This window comes from Carettochelys insculpta, chromosome 18 (assembly GCF_033958435.1).
Source record: "Carettochelys insculpta isolate YL-2023 chromosome 18, ASM3395843v1, whole genome shotgun sequence".
In the NCBI taxonomy this organism is placed as follows: Eukaryota; Metazoa; Chordata; order Testudines; family Carettochelyidae; genus Carettochelys; species Carettochelys insculpta.
In genome coordinates this window covers 13,833,700-13,851,236 of record NC_134154.1, presented here as the reverse complement: position 1 = coordinate 13,851,236, position 17,537 = coordinate 13,833,700, and the positions used below count along the sequence as shown (strand labels likewise).

The 17,537-nt window shown below is 41.5% G+C and overlaps 1 protein-coding gene across 4 annotated transcripts in view; it reads left to right on the top strand.

Annotated features, from left to right (window-relative positions):
• The first annotated feature begins 477 nt into the window (after positions 1-477).
• The window catches only part of CHFR (checkpoint with forkhead and ring finger domains), a 61,727-nt gene continuing 44,667 nt past the window's right edge, over positions 478-17,537 (top strand). For 2 of the 4 annotated variants that reach the window (XR_012647995.1, XM_075012641.1), the window contains exons 1-7: positions 478-530; positions 1,079-1,223; positions 2,966-3,065; positions 10,676-10,785; positions 13,192-13,251; positions 13,416-13,628; positions 14,950-15,120. Coding sequence is in view for 3 of the 4 variants with exons in the window: in XM_075012641.1 (XP_074868742.1) it covers positions 1,091-1,223; positions 2,966-3,065; positions 10,676-10,785; positions 13,192-13,251; positions 13,416-13,628; positions 14,950-15,120 (787 nt within the window). In the remaining variant the exon portion in view is untranslated. Of the gene's footprint in view, positions 531-589; positions 830-1,078; positions 1,224-2,965; positions 3,066-10,675; positions 10,786-13,191; positions 13,252-13,415; positions 13,629-14,949; positions 15,121-17,537 lie in introns of those variants that run through there. The other 2 variants (XM_075012643.1, XM_075012642.1) reach the window with 2 other exon arrangements.

Genomic DNA, 17,537 nt, shown 5'->3' with positions numbered 1-17,537 from the left:
GCAATTCCCTGGGAAAGTGGCTGGGCTGGTTCCTTCCCTGTCAGCTAAACCCTGTTAATGTTTGCTGTGGTCCTAGTAGGTTAATTACTCGATATTTCACAGGACTACTCTTTACGACGAGCGCTTATGAACTGCATTCCTTTTGCCCAGGACAAAGATGGGCGCCAGCTTGCTCTGTGGTGAATGTATTACCTCGGCCGGGCAGGGTGCCCACATCCAAAATGCCCGACGCAACCTCTCCAATGATGCCCCTCTCCAAGATGGACGTGGCGCCTCTTTCCTTCGGTTGACTTCCCCAAGCCAAGATGGCTGCTTCGCTTGGAGTGGAGCGGCGCTCTAGCGCGGCCAGCTCTGTGACCAGAGCGGAAGCCATTTCTTCCGGTGCCTCTCCCCCGTCTGGCTTCTCTATGGTTACCCTGCGCTGGCCTCCAATAGAAGGCGTGGGGGAGCTCGTGGCCCCGCCCAGGGCCTGATCAGCTGATGGCTGGCAATGTCTGTTGACAGCAGCAGCCTCCGCGGCGGCACTGGGTGTAAGAGACGGGCGCTGGGGGAGGGGGGGTCACTGGGCCCCCCCCTCCCTTGTTCTCGGGGCACGGCCCTGGGGCGGGGAGCAGGAGGAGGGTACTGGGGAGGAGAAGGAAACGCTGGGAAGAAGAAGGTGGACCCGGCAGCCGCCTCAGCCCGGCTCCTGTGTGTCACACCCTCCGGGCTGTGAGAGGCCTGGGAGGGCCAGGCTCGGAGGGGGGCCCTGTTTGGGAGGGAGATGGAAGAAGCGGAGAGTACGGTGGAGGGACTTCCACGCAAACACTGGGGGTTCGTGGGTGTGCAGGTGTGTGTGACGGGCTGCTGCTGCTGGGAAGGTTGTTTTGGAAATAGCCATGAGAAGGGAGAGAAGAAGGGACGGTTTGGGACCGAGAAAGATGTGGGGGGAAAGAGAGAATCATAGCAGTGAAAGCCAGGAGAGGGAGAACAGAGGGGGGAGGAAGGTAAAAGGATTGTGCTTGTGAGAGCTGAGGCGAGAAAGCGTACCTCTTCCCTCCCCACGTGTGTCTTGTGATATTTTTTTTTCCGTAATCAGATGTGAATCCAAATGGAGCACTCTGAAGGAGGAGACCAAAATCAACAGCAACAGCCTTGGGGGAAGCTGATCCGGTTAGGTGCTGATGAAGCAGAGCCCCATGTGTTATTGCTGAAAAGGGAGTGGACAATTGGGCGGAGGAAAGGTAAGATGGTCTGTGGTTTGCAAGAGGTCCCATGAGGTGATCATAGTGGTTCCATCTGGCCTTAAAAACTGTAAAGATGGACTCTGGTCAGATATGTTTGCCTCCTGTGAGGAAATGGTGGAAAGAAGATAGAAGAGGCCCACCTCAGCGTTTGCTGCAGAATCTCTTGTTGCTTTTTCCTTATTGTGGCATTTCAAAGAGAGAAAAGTTTTATTCTTTCCTTGCTTTTGTCTTTCTTTTAAATGGGACTCCGGTAATAACACGAACACCCAATCCAATGAATTTGTGTGTTGGTTTCCCTGATAGGTTCTGTGCAAATAAAAATAAATAAAACCACTACATTTCAAGTGAAGTTTTGCCATACCACATCCATTTTGTTGTAACTCTCCCCTTTAGCTCTTGTGATTTAAACAAAGTGGGGCGGGGGAGAGAATCTGCAATGCAACATTTTCATACTTTAACACATGCATACACATACTACAATCCCCAAATCCTTTATTCCGATGGCTAACACATTAAAGTATTTCTGTGAGAGTTGATCTGAAATGCAAGAGTTCTTGTGTTTAAGGGAATTCTATGGTTAAGGCAAGTTATCCAGTCTACCAACTGGCACTAATTTTAGATTGCTTGCCCATCAAATTCAATCCATATCACATTGTATCGCCCACCATTTAAGAAAGTATATTATAGTTTGTAAACTCTATATGGTCAGTCAAAATGGAATTCGTGGAACTTATTATAGGGAAAATGTGAATATCTTTTGTCTCTTTAGTTCATGTATTTGTTCCTTTTTTGATGACTGTGTTGCTAAATATGGCTAATAACTAACAAGACATCTATACCAGTAAATCTTCTATTTAAATTTCAGTGGGCTTATGTGGCAGATAAGATACATAACCAAAATTTGCCATCTACTCCTCAGCAAAATATTGTTGGCACTATTATCATTTTAGGAAAATATATGAGATTCTGGAAAAATTCATTTAGTCCATTCTGTTACTCTCTTCTTCCCTGCCCTTACTGTATATCCAAGAACCACGCAGTAGATGGGGTACACAAGTGTTGAAGTTCTGTACTACTTCTGAGTGAAACTACAGCACTCTGGTCACTTTCAGGAAGAATCACAAGATCATGTATAGCACAAATTGTACTCTGTAGCTGCAGCTGTCACATGAACATCAGTTGTGGAATAACAGCAGTTAACTATTATTGGAGGTGTTTTCAGTGACTTATTTGTTTCAAGATCAGCTATCCCCAGATGTCTCTGCCTTGTCTAGGGAGGGTTGAATAGTCTGGGAAGTAGTCCAGGCTATGAATATGAGGAAACTAATCATATGCCTTAGTTATGGCCCCTCTTACATGAGAAGTGATATTGCAAGATGGAATGGTATCTTGAGTGTGGAGCCTTGAATATGATTGTGAAGAAGAGATTAAAGCAGCATGAAAAAGGTGAAGGTTGCTCAGAGCTTTAGAATGGGTAGGAAGGTTCCCATCATCCCCGCTGACCCAAATCACTACTAAGCTTTCCCTTATGCCTAAACTTCATCTTAAGTCTGAGTTTGCCTAATGCAGTGAACTGCACTGAATTTTAAATTGACTTTGTGTTTTAATAATCTGAGTAAATCCTTATTTTTAAAAGAAGAGTTTTAGGTGGACTGATCAGCCTCTGTGATAGGATCTGCCTATGTAAGTGCTCGTGGGATATTGATAAGCATATTGATTATAAACATGTTCTTTTTAAGGTTGTGACTTGTCCTTTCCTGGCAACAAACTGGTGTCGGGTGATCATTGTAAGATTACAGTGGATGAAGAATCTGGACAAGTATCATTGGAGGATACCAGGTTAGTCCTGCTTTAAACTGTTATTACAAGTTATTGGAGTAAAGCTGTGTAGGGCTCATGAGAGGAGTTAGCTGTACATATCTGGGAGTAGTTGGTAAGTCTTTCTTATTTTTTGGTGCTATTTTTTCCAACAATCCTTAAAATGCATCTCCTCCCCACTGCCTCTCCCAGAATACCTAACTTCGAGAATGGAAAAACAGATGGGGAGTGCCTAGTTGTTTTGTAACCTGTTTGCCTTATATGGTTGCAATTATAGCATGGTGGAAAAAAAATCGTCAGTCATGCTAGGAGGTTTTAAAACTGTTCATAATGAATTAGTATAGTAGTAGCAGCAGTAGTAGCATCCTTCAGTCTACGTAGACTATGGATCGCGCCCTTCATAGTTCCATTTGGGATCATCGTTTGCAGCGTCGACTGTGACTGTGAAGGCCCACACGAGAGTGACAGTCCTTGCTGCATCTGTTGCATGTGTAATGGGTGCCTGGCAGGTCCTTACTGTGCTTTCTGTGGGCTCGCTTCTCCTCTGCTAGCTGTCTGATCCTCATCTCACCCTTCTGAAGGCCCTTGTGTAGTTCCTGCCTCCATCTGCTGTGATCGTCTGCCAGCTCCTCCCAGCTGTCCGGCTCGATGTCTACCTCCCTGAGGTCCCTCTTGCAAACATCTTTGTAGCGCAACTGGGGGTGTCCGGGAGGTTAGTGAATTAGTATAAGGCACATTTATTCCTTATACTAGAGGTTGAACCTGTCTGGTCTAGCACTCTCTGTTCCAGCAACATCAGTCAACTTACTGCTTCAGCACAAAAGTTTTTGCAGGATTGGGGCCAGCAAACTTGTTCTTCTGGGAGAGACTGTTTCCTCCTGGGTTATCAGAATTTTGGTGAGAGCTTATGCAGTGGTGTTCTAGCCATGTGGGTCCCAGGATATTAGAGAAACAAGATGGATAATGAAACAAGATGGGTATCTTTAATTGGATCAATTCCTGCCCATGAGAAAGACAAGTTCTGAGCCACACAGAGCTCTTCTTGTCTGGGAAAGGTACTCCCAGCATCAGAGGCAACACATCTGGCGGGGGGACACAAGGGGTCATGTGCCCTGCCCAAATGCTGTGGGTAGGAGGGGCTGACCAGCAGCTGTCCCCAGGGAGTGGGGACTAGCAGGGCCGGTGCTGGTAGCAAGAGTCTGCACCCCCCTCACATTCACCAGCAGCAGTAGGGAAAATGTAGCAAGGCAGCCCCAGCTTGCCAGCTGAGTTGCTTGGGTTCAGGGGATGGGATCGGTCGTGCAGAAAGTGAAGCGTCACAGCATGTCTGGAGAGCAGTGCAAGCTGGGGCCTCCTTGCTCTTCTTCCCACACTGAGCTGTCAATGAGCATTGGTGGGGTGGTGGTGAAGATACCTACTGTTGGTGCCAGCCTCACTAGTCTTCTGGTCCACCTCAGTTGGGGGTGGCAGGGAGAGGGTAGAGCAAGGGGTGGGCCATAGGGCAGAGTGGGGTTATCTCAGATCTTTCCTCTCCCACCCTCTGGTTAGGAGGGCATTGCCAATTCCACCCCCCCCTTCCTGCCCCAGGTACTCCCTCACCAGTTGCCTCTGCCCAGCATCACACATAAATACAAAGTGGAAGGGGTTCTTTAGTTAAAGTAGTTAACACATATTGTAAGGGACTGTTCAAGGTGGAGTGGACCATTGACATCTCTGCCATCATAGGACAAAAAGAGGGGTCAGTGCTTTACAGCTTGGTTTTAAGGTTCTTTACCACATTGTCTCTGTTCAGCCCAGGATTTTTGCACATCTAGATGAGTAGTGAATTGAAGCTCCCAGACTTGTCTTTTGAAAGTGGTGGTTTCCTTTGAGGGTGAGAACTGATAATTCTGATATAGAATAAACACTTTGTGAAAAGTGTTTGCCCACAGAGGATAGGGAGTTTTTCTTATATCATTTTTCACTAGTTTTTCCAGAGGGCCTGGTTTCACCCACATAGTTACAGGGGCATTGTTTAACTTAAGATGTACCATTTTTCTTGCCAGTTGCAAAACTTGACCCCCTTCTTCATTTTCTTGATCAGAGTTGGTAAATGTGATGTTGCTAGTGAGATTCTTTCCTAGACCATAAACTCACTTTTGATATTTATTTAGGACATGTGACTTCTTTTACAAGATAGAAACACTTTTAGTTTTGTGTGCAGGGAAAAGTCTTGAATGGGCAGAACCTGCAGAGAAAAGGGCTGTATTTCTAGTTTACTATGACGTATCATGAGAAACTAATGTGCTTGCCTAGTAAAGGGCTTGGGGACTTCATCCAATGGTTTGACTGTCTCACACTTTATAAGGTCGAAAGCAAAAAATAGACCCTGACAGTTCCAAGAAAGTTCCATTCAGAGGAGTGCCCCTGCGGTGCTGGCAGAATTAATCAAAAGTAATACAAAGTGGGAAGTGGAATGATTCAGGCTCCCTCCAACCCTGAATGAACAGACCAGGCAGTGTGGGAGCAGCATTCAAGTTTAATGATGTGTGAATGGAATTCTCAAGCAGAAATCTGAGTTGAGATGGCCACCCCATCTCAACCATAGAATTTACCTTTGCCTTCTAAGATTATGTCTGCACTATGGGCCTTGTAGTGGCACAGCTGTACCACTATAAGGTCTCCTGTGTAGCCACCCTATGCTCGTGGTAGAGAGCTCTCCTACCAGCATAATTCAGTCAGTTCCAAGTGTCTTGCACAGAAACAGTGCTGCCTACACCAGAGTGTTTTTTTTTTTTGTTTTTTTTTTAGTGAAACGTATGCTGGCCAGAGTGTTTTTTCTTGCATACCCTTGACCAACAAAAGTTTTGCCAACAAGAATACTAGGGTAGACAAAAACTTAAATCTCATCTTCCTGCTGTCCTCCTGCCATAATATACATTTCCTCTAACCCCTCAACTCACTTGTTGGATCTTGCCTACACACCTCTGCAGATAGTCATGGCATAGGAGAGCTCAGGTGGCTAGGCAACAAAAAGGGGCAGCTAGTAGAAGAGAGAACCACGGGATGTCTACCTAAGTTATCCAACTTCAGCTATGTGGATAACGTGGCTGAAGTCAACGTACTTGGGTCTGCTTATCTTCACAGTATCTTCACAGCAGCAAGTTGACAGCTGACACTCTCCAATTGACTCAGCCTGCTCTTTTAATTTTGGTGGAGTACGGGAGTCAATGAAAGAGTGCTTGGCAGTCAATTTATCATGTCTATTATGGAACTGATACTTTGATTTCCCTCATCCTCCACTGGATCAATTACTGTCTGTGGTCCAGCAAGTAACAAAGACATGCCCACATGCCCTCGAACTTTGCTGTCAGAATTGCAAGGGTGTAGTTTGTGGAAGGCAGGAGCTAGATGCACTGTTAGGCCCCTAGGAATACTGCAACCCTGAGTAATGCCTCTCTTTGGGCACTGAGAACATGACACATTATATTTCCACATATCTGACGAAAAGGAAAATAACCGCCTCTCTCGTTCCATGTTTTTAAAATCTTATGGTTTTTAAGCAAGTCTCATGGGGTGGTTTTTGTTTTGTGCAGGAGCGGGTAAGGAGAGGAGGGAATGCTTGAGTTGATGGTATTGTCCAGAGCCCTGGGCGAAGGCCGTTCTAGAAACATTGCTGGGCGAAGCTCAGGTTTCTGTTGAAAAGGAATACACCAAGGGAGGTAGCTGATTTTGGAACAGTGCAGTTGTATGCACTCTCTTCGGCTGTGTCTACACTACAAGTTCTTTCAAAAGAAAACATGCCTTTTCCGAAAGAATCCATGGAGTGTCTATGCACAATAAAATGCTCTTTCTGGCTGAAATTGAAACTACACAGCACTTTTTCTGGTGTCCTTCTCCCACTTCCAGATGAGGAAGACCACCTTTTTCCAAAAAAGTCTTTCAGAAAAAAACAAATGTAGACATGTCGGGGGCCCTTTTTTCAAAAGAACAGTCCTCATGGTGCAGGATTTTTTTAAATCCCTGGCCCGTTCTTTCAAAAGAGCAAGGGCTGCGTGAATACTCTCTGTTGAAAGAGCAGATCAATCTTTTTGATCCGTTTTTTGTGTGTGGATGAACTCTTTCCAAAGAAGTTTTTTTGGAAGAGCTCTTCTGGAAGAACTTCTTTTGAAAGATCGCTGAAGTGTAGACGTAGCCCTCCTGTGTTGCAGCTAAATCATAAAAAAAACAAACAGTGTGTGTCAATAGCCCCTTACGTGTTTGTTTGACATGCTGAGTTATTGGACAGCAGTAAATCTGAATAAATTATAAATAAATAAATTACTTTTAAAATAATTAAATTCTAAATAAATACATTTATCTGGATAAATTCTGAATGTATCAGAATTTCCAGATCTGAAGAAGTGCGTCTGTCCCATGAAAGCTCATCACCTAATTATTTTGTTAGTTTTTAAAGTGCGATAGAACTGCTTTTTTGCTTTGTGAAGATACAGAATAACACAGCTACCTGTCTGTGACTAGTCAGGGAACAGTTGGCTTGTACCAGTGAAAAGCAATTAATTCTTTCTTTTAAAAAATCAGAATATTTGTCATTTTACACAGGTAGATAATAACAAATAAAAAACTAAAACCAATTTGACTTAAATATCCTTCCTCTCCTAATTGCTCAGCTTTCCTTCTCCACTGTTTCTCTGGTCATCGGAGCCTTTCAGCGTAGACTGGGTCTGTATTTCTAAGATAAAAAGATGAGAAAATATTTATTAAAAAAAGAGGACCGAATTTTTGGAGCAAAGAAGGAAATGAGTTCAATGTTTTCCCTCCCTTCTGCAGGTGATCTTCAAAACAGTATTTCTTGCAGTTTGCACTGTGTTGGTTGACTTACACATGTACATGCATAAGGTATGACTGATAAGGGAGAAGCACCACCTCGGAAGTGTTTTCTCCTAGCAGTGCTTCTGACTTCCTGCTATGACTCTTTCTGGAAATTTAACAGTCTCTTTACTGTCTTTTCTGGAGAGGCCTGCCTACTGAGCCATTTTTGTTTAAAAAGGTAAATAATGAGAGGAGAGTGGTGGATTTTGTTTCTAGATAGTTTTTGTTTTGTGGTGGAAAATTATGGTCATGTGATAAAAGCTGTGCTGTGGTTGGGTGAGCAACTAAGTTCATCCACAAGATGGCAGTAAAGATTTATAGTCCCAGAGACTGGCAAAGATGCAACAAAAAGCCTCAGTGATCTTTGGGCATCTTTTTACATATGGTGTTAGTTGCAGATGTTCTTGAATGGCAATATCTGAATTCCTTTTATTCTATGGGTTATTTAAAAAGGCTAATATTGCACAAGACCTGAAATTACTAATTCCAACATAATTTGACTTGATTTTAATACACTCATAGCTACTGTTTGAAGAAATACACCCCAAAAAGAATGAGGGAAAACAGATATAATAAGATGTTTGGTCAGTAGCTGGTGTTGATGTGCAGTAATATGTTTCCAAATGTAAGTCTTCAAAATGATGGTTTCTAAATTAGCTGTTACCACTGAAGAGAGATTTTTGGAGTCACTGAGGATAGGTCTTTGAAAACTTTCCACTGAGTATGCAGTGACCGTTAGAAAAGCAAACAGTGTTGGGAATCAGTAAGAAAGGGATGCATAATAAGACAGAAAATATAATGCCTCTGTAGAAATCCAGGGTATGCCTGCATTTTGAATACTGCATGCATATGTGTTTGCCTCAAATAAAAAAGATATTGGAATTTGAAACGGCTGCCATTTGAGGAGAAATTAATAAAACTGGGGACTTTTCAGCTTGGAAAAGAGACAAGTAACAGGATATGAAAAACATTTGTAAAATCGTGGTTAGTGTGGAGACAGTAAATAAGGAAAAGCTATTTACATAACACAATAACAAGGAGTCACCTAATGAAATTAATAGATAGCAGGTGTAAAACAAACAAAAGGAAGTATTTCTTCACACAACACGTAGTCAACATGTGTGACTCCCTTCCAGAGGATGCTGTGAAAAACACAACTTTAACAAAGCTTAAAAAACCCAAACCTCCATAAATTCATGGAGGGATCGGTCCATCAATGGCTATTGGCTAGGGTGGGCAGGGATGGTATCTCTAGCCTCTGTCACGGTAGGAATGGACATCATGGAAGGTAGTATTTGATTACCTGTTTTGTTCACTTCCTCTGGGGCACCTGGCAGAGGATACCGGGTTACATGGAGCTTTGGTCTGACCCAGTATGGCTGTTCTTATGTTCTCTGATAAGGATTTTTTTTTAAATTGTTTTCTCTTCACAGTGATTCTATATCGCCTGGCTTTAAACTCCATGCAAGTGCATATATATGCTGGGACAGCAACAAAGGGTCCTGTGGCACCTTATAGACTAACAGAAAAGTTTTGAGCATGAGCTTTCGTGAGCACAGACTCAAAACTTTTCTGTTAGTCTATAAGGTGCCACAGGACCCTTTGTTGCTGTTACAGATCCAGACTAACACAGCTACCCCTCTGATACATATATATGCTGTTTCCCCCTGTAACTTTTGACTGAGTTACAAATAGCTGAGGTGTACATCATGGGAAACTTAGATCCTTCCATCAGTAAGCTCAAGAGTGTGATACGGAAAACTTATAAACCTTAATTCCACACCCATTCCAGCAATTCATTTTCTAAGTTAAATAATAGTAAAATAACTGACTAGAGTCACCAATAACCAGAATCATTTCCCATCTGCAACTTTTGGCATTTTAATCAATATCTGAGAGGAAGAAGAAGGAAAGAAAGGCTAATGTGAGGTCCCTCGGGCTATGTCTACACAGCAGCATTATTTTGAAATAATCCATTCTGGAAAAGAGACTCTGAAATAGCTTATTTTGAAATAACACAGCTATATACAAGAATGCCTTTTGGAATAGCAACCAATTGTTTCAGAATAGCATATCAGGACATGTAGTGCCCTTTTTCGACATAGTGCCATTGGATGCCATTATGGCTTATTTCTTAATAGCTCTGCTCCGTGTTAGGATATCGCCTGTTTCAAAATAGGTGTTATTCCTCCTGCAATGAGGTTTGTGAAATTCAAACTAATGCACCTGCTATTTCAAATTTATTTTGAAATAGTGTGTGCATAGTGTAGCTGCTCGCACAGTTATTTCGAAATATTGACTATTATTCCAAAATAACTTTGCTTTGTAGATGTAACGTGGTTGTTCTTCTGCCCCAAAAACGGTTCACAAGAGAGTCCTTCCCATCAAGACTAATCCCAACATTACCTCTTAGCCCTTTCAGATGACCATCATACTACTTGTGCCCCTTCCTGCCTTCCATTTATCTTCTGTAGGGAGCAATTCTCTAATTATTTTGAGCTGTTCTCCAGATTGTATGGGATCATTGTCTGTCTTAGCCACATTTCCTTACCAGAAGCTGCAAACTAGTAATGAAGTCCTCTGCACCTCTGCTGTATAGCCCAGCAAGGCAGACTTTTCCCGTTCAGTTATTTGGGTTCTCTTAATCTTGGCTTCATTTTGTTTTGCTTAGCAATGCTTTTCTCTGCTAGAATATCTTCCTTCCCCCTTCTTCCTCTCCCAATCAACCCACGTGATAATTATGAAATATTTGGGCTAAATAACTATCTTTCTCTTTGCAGCACTAATGGAACAGTAATTAATAAGCTGAAAGTGGTTAAGAAGCAGACATGCCCTTTGCAGACTGGAGATGTCATCTATGTTGTTTACAGGAAGAATGAGCCAGAAAACAGTAAGCATATGTTTATATATGTATATATTTTTAAATATAATTTTTAATATTTTTGTAAATATATTTTTAAATGACATTGGCTAGTTATAAGGGGTACAGGGGAATATCAGATGATGAGACTACAGCTACTCAGCAAATGCTAGAGCAAGTCACATCTTAATAGTAAAACTAAATCTTTACAGGATTTTGGGGTTCTTCTCTAGTCGTCATCATTTCTTCCCCCCTTCCTTCTGGTCATAATCTCTTCTTTATTTTATGATAAAACCTGTAGTGTTCAATTAATGGAGCCTCGTTGTGCTGAACATATAGTCGGAAATAGTCTCTTCCCTAAAAACTTACAATCTAATTAGACAAGATAGATGAAGGATCGAAGAACAAATGGAGTCCTAGACAGCAGGTGAATAGACAAACCAGAGGCCATGTAGTTTGTCACTGGCAGAGCAAGAAATAGAAGCCAGGTCTGCTGGTTTCCAACCTAGTGCAATGAAATTAATTATAAAGTATTTGGCATTTATTACTTTTAGTAGAAAATGTTCAGTTTTCAGGCATTTCCTTTATAATAAATGACAAGTACAATAAATGCTCATTTTATGCAGCTTCACATTGCGTAAAACTCACATTAACATGAGATTTGCACAATTTGAAGCTGCTGGGATGTCAGCCTGCCTTGCTTCCTGCAGCTGTGGGCAGCCAGGAAGGCTAAGAGCCCCTTATTCTGCCTTCCCAGAACAGCACTAGGCTTTGCTCTGGGAGGTAGAGGGAAGGCTTTTAGCTTGCCTAGCTGCTTGCCCCATGCAGGCAGCCAGGCAGGCTAAAACCCCCTTTCCCCTTCCTGGAGCCCTGCAGAAGTGGCGGCCCTGGGTGTTCCAAGCCCTGAAGCCCCGGGGGAGCAGTGGCTGCTCACGCTTCTGGCCCCTAAGCTTCCTCCCTGACTTACATGAAATTCGAGGTACATGAGGGTTGCATGGAACACAACCCTCTTGTACCTCAAGGGATTACTGTTTAGGTGTTTTAAATATTAAATTCTAGCTACTATGTCTAAACAGGAATGTAAATCCCTGAAATGAAATTTTACAGTGGGCAGATTGAGAGTGTAACAAGTTATCACACTGTCATATTCTCAGGAATTACTACAAAGATTGATGTTACTGTGATGGGTGTTGTATTAAAACCCCAGATAAAATTTAAGGCCCAGATGAATTTAATCCCTCTGACTTGTTTAAAGGGTGCAAAAGTCTAAATGTCTTCGAATTTATGTTTGCAGCTATGACACAACAGGAAAGTCTATAAACTGTCCACAGTTTGTTTTAAGATACAGGCAACTTCTGGAACCTGAATTCCCATTTGTTATGTCACCTTCAGTTTTTAGAACCTGGTTTAATATTTCATAGAAGAGCAATGGCACATGCCCTCTAAATCTGTATCTTTAGATCCGTTGTCTCTTTTGTTGAGCCTCTTTCGGGATTTCAATTTAGTATTCAACACTAGTTGCAGAACTCTTTTTCCTTGTTGTTCCAAGATAGATTGAGATGTTCTGAGGTATACATTTTCTTTTAGTTAAAATGTTTTTGGACAGCATTACTTAGTGACTATCATTCAATTAAAATTCCTAGTCTGATATTTTTTTCGTCCCATGTCTTGAAGAGCTGAGAGCAAACTTAGCTTTAGCACGACTAGCTATCTTATTTAAGCAATTCTGAAGCAGACTAAAAAAAATCTTTCATAGTTCTTTGCCAGTAAGATTGATCACAGTGAAGATTTAGGGGATGTTGGAAGGACCTAAATGGTTGAGGACAAAAAGCGAGGGGATGCAATGAGAAGTCCAAGACTCAGTCAAGAAGCTGGAGGATTCCCATAGGCTGGGAATGAAAGATTTTTATCTGATCTGCTTTGTAAGTAGGTTTTGGGTTAGCTTGTGAGTAGCATTTGGATAGAGGCTTAAACTGTTTTATGGAATTTGATAGTCAACTTTACACTTTTTTACATTAAACTCCAAGAAAAATTATATAAAATACTGAACTAATAAACAGAGTTCACCTTTCAGCCTTCTGCAGAGAACATCCAGTACAGCTGTATTAGAGTAGTCACAGCTTATCTTGACACACAGCAGAATTTGTAGTCAGAAAGTGTTTAAGCCTAAATTTCTGTGGTTGGCACAAGCTAAATTTCACTCAACGCCATTTGGCTTGGTCTGAGAAGAATAGATCTGGCTGTTCTGTTCCTAATTACCTCCTAAGTAGCAGCATTAACACAGGCTATAACAGCAATCTCCTGTTTGCCCTCTCCTTCGTAGGAAACACATGTAAAGCAGCAACCTGTGGGTAGTAGTTGGTGAGATAGGAGGGAGAGGAAAAAAAAACATTGGTTTTAAAATTTTAATACATTTTCTGTTTGTTCTCCTTTCAGATGTTGCTTATCTCTACGAATCCTTCCATACAAAAAAAGATGTAACTCAAGAACCAGTAGGTAAGTACAATTATTAGTTCAAGACTGAAGAGAGGAAAATAAGTGGCTGTAACTAATTGCAGACTTTTTAAGAGAGCTTGATTCCTTCAAATTGCATTAATTTTTACTTTGTTAAAGTCATAATCTTCAGAGAGGTGTTCTTTCCACTCCCTTTTCTGTTACAGAAGCTAATGTAGAAAATACATGCCATCTGACCAAAGATACCTCACCTATAGGAAGAAGTGATGATGAAACTCAAATTACCTCATCACTGCCAGCCACTCAGTCTTGTTATGAGGAGCCACAGCCATCTACTTCTACATCTAACCTCTTTAATGCTTCTTCTACCTCTCTTACTGAGCAGGCATCTGCCGAGCAGAGTAATCCTTCAACATCTGGTAAGGGTTGTGTGCAGTGTTTGTAAGCTTGGTGCTTCAGAAATTGTGATTCTTCTGTTGAATCCTAACAAATTAATCTCTTACTATACAGGATAAAATTCTAATAAAGCCAAAGCACCTCATCAGTGGTTACTAAATTGATTGGCTTCATAAGAGAAATCATAGGTTTAATCCTAGTTGCTTGGGGAGTCAGTTGTGAGAAATGTGTGAATTCAAGGACACAAGTTGTATTTCAATCATTAAGTATTTCATTTTTGCAGTCTTCGTCATCTTGGAACTTAATGCAGCTGTTGGGGATTTTTTCCCCACACCAAGCCAGAGTGTAACTTACTGAAACTCTATAGATCATATCACAAAGCTAATTACAACCACATATTTGTATGCATGCATGCAGTCTCTGAGGAACCATTCTAATCCTCACCGTTGTTGCTGCCATTCACCAGTCCACTTTCCCCAATTGAGAGATTTTTTTTAAGGTTAGAGGAGACCACAAATAGAACAGAAGTCAGTTATTTAGAAGATGTAAATGATGTTCCCAGAAGACTTCCCCGGTTCCTGTGGGGATCCTTTCCAGCTGCGCACCTGCCACACAGTTTAACTAAATGAAAATCCACTCTCATGTTATCCTTCCAATTTACCAAATTACGTGATCACTTCAAGCTACCTCCTGACCTACAGTATATCCTCAGTCTTCTTTGCATCTACACTGCACTCTGCCTTGTGACTCTGTCCTGTTCTCAGATTGCTAAACACTTCAAATACTGTAGCATCTGATTGAAATTTTGGCCTGTCTGCTCATACTGGCTTCTTCCGAAGTACTGGTCAAAATGTGCCTTAACCTTGATGTATTCTGCGTATTATTTGTGCTCCCCCAAGCCTCTTTATCTGTTTCTGTGGTAGGCTACATATGTGGTAGGGGATGGAGGGCTATATGCATATGAGCAAGACCATAATCTTTATTACCAAGTACTGACATGGAATATATTTTGGTGAACAAATTATAAGTACTTCTGTGTAGATGGGGAATGTTTAGATTCTGTTTCAGTTGCTTTACAGATCTTCCAGATAATCAGGTATGTTTGGAAAACTAGGACAGATGAGATAGTGTATAGTTGTGCAAACAATGCCAGCACATTGTTGTTTGACATGGCCTTTTCTCAATGAAATAATGTTTTAAATGGGATGGGTATATTTCATGGGCAATATCATAGTTTTTTCTTCAGTGTTCCCTCTTCATACATATGTGTCAATAATCTGTGGTTTCATTGTACAGGATCATTGCCCTCTATTTTCATTCCTGAGCTTGCTTTCTTCCCTCTAGAACCTAGGTGTGGTGGAGCATCACATGAAGGACAAGGACAGTTATATGCAAATAATGAAACTTCCACTATCACTTCAGATATAATTGATAAAGAGAGACATGAAAGTCCTACATCAGAGCTTCAAGGGGAGGAGGAGGATTTGGAGCCTGCAAAGAAGAAAATAAAAGGAGGCTAGTATATGACAGTATTATGTGATACACAATGTAGTTCTCTATTCTAATCTTTCGTTAAAACAATCTGCGAAAAGACTGACACTCTGTAATGTAATCAGAAACATCCAATTACATACATGATGGCTTTTTAATTTTTCACAGAATTCCATTTGGGTTAAGTGAAGAACAAGAATCTTAAATGATTTATCGGAGCTCAGTAGGCAGTTCAGTAATTCAATCTAGATTATAATCCAAGATGCTAACTATATTTTATGAAATTTGAAGACATTACTTTTTTCTCTGTTGATGTGAAATGTGTCCAAAAATGGGAAGCCTTATTCAGAACACTTGGAGTGGGGAACAATTGGGTTTCTAAAAATACATTCCTGGGGTTTTCATTACAGCAGTGCAAATGTGTTTACTTTAACAAGGTATGACTTAAAGGGACCAAAGATGGTTGATTTTAGACCTACTCCAGGCTTTCTGCTCTTCTGTTATTGGATCAGTGAAAGTAATGGCTGTGTCCTTAAGACTATGCAGAGGTCAGTATGCAAAGGAAGGACATCGTCTGATGTTCATTACCTAGCATTAGTGATGGAAGCAGATAGAAATCCAAGTGCATAGCTTTTTGGCTTAATTGAGTAACACAATAGGAAAGCTGTGACATTGAGAGTGTTTCTACACAACAAAGTTACTTTGAAATAGTGGATGGCTTATTTCGAGTTCTGGAAACATCATTCTGCGAGGAATAGTGCCTATTGCGAAATAGCTATTTTGGAATAGGGGCTGTATAGACACGGAATAGGTTCTATTCAAAATGGGGACCTACCAAGGGTGTCTTAAATGTCATTCAGTGTCCAATCAGTGTGGATGCTCTATTTCAAAATAGCTGAGTGCTATTAAGAACGTAAGAATGGACATACTGGGTCAAACCAAAGGTTCATCCAGCCCAGTACTCTGTCTGCCAACAGGGGCCAATGCCAGGTGTCCGAGAGGGAGCAAACCAAACAGTTAATGATCAAGCAATCTCTCTCCTGCCATCCATCTTCAGCCTTTGACAAACAGAGGCTGAGGAGACCGCTGCTTACCCATCCTGGCTAATACCCATTAATGAACCTAACCTCCAGGAATTTAGCTCTTTTTTAAACCCTGTTATAGTCACACAGCCTCCTCTGGCCAGGAATTCCACAGGTTGACTGTGTGCTGTGTGAACAAGAACTTTTTTGTTTGTTTAGACCTCATCATCATCATCAACCATGGGCTCAGCTATTTCCTTCCATCTTTCCCTGTCCAGTGCGGAGTGGCTTAGTTTCTGTAGACTAGCTCCGCACCAATCTACTATATCATCTATCCATTCTCTGTGGGGTCTGCCTCTCCTGTTCGAACCATCCATTATGCCGAATACCAGGGTTTTGATTTTTCGTTTGTTGTTCATTCTGCAAATATGTCCAAATAATTGTAGCTTCCATTTTATAACCTTCTGCAGCAGGTTCTTTTTTGGTTGTATCTTTCTATATAATTCCTCATTGGTGACCTTCTGCATCCATCCTATTCTCCAGAATCTTTCGATAACAACTCCTTTCAAATGCCAATATTCTTCTTTTCGAATATTTCATTGTCACCCATGTCTCACGTTGATACAACATGCTGCTGAATACACAGGTTTTCAAGATGCTCAGCTTCATTCTTAAGCTAATTGCTTTGCTTTTCCAGATCTTATCTATCACCTTCAAACTCGCTCTTGCTTTCGCTATTCTAGTCACTATTTCCTTCTTACAGTCTAGATCATACATTATGTTGCTCCCCAGATATGTGAACTTCTCTACATTTTCTAGTTCAATACCATTGATGCTGATCTTCCTTCCTATTTCCTTATCTCCAAATACCATTGTTTTTGTTTTATCGATGTTCATAATCAGTCCGTACCACTTCCCTTCTTTAACACCTGCATCATTTTCGCTAGCTTCTCCTCATCTTCCTCAATGATAACTATATCATCCACAAACCTCAAGTTGTTAATTCTTTTCCTGTGCACAGATATCCCTTCTGCCTCTTCCTTGATCTTGTCCATCGCTCTCTCCAGATGTGCGATGAAGATTCTTGAAGATATTGGATCTCCTTGTCTCATACCTCTACTTGTTTTAAACCAACTTACCTACTCCCGCATGTTCTCACCACTGCCTCCACATTGTCATTTGAGATCCTTCAACAACTGTATTGGTCTGCTATCCACTTAGTACGACTCCAACACCACCCAAGTCACTTTCTGATCTATACAGTCAAATTCCTTTTGAAAATCGATGAAGCAAGTGTATACGTTCTTGTTCTTTCGTTGAGCTTTTTCCGCTATCAGTCGTAGTGCTAATATCTGCTGTATGGTACTTCTATCTTTTCTGAACCCTGCTTGCTCGTCTGCTATATGTTCTTCTATCTGC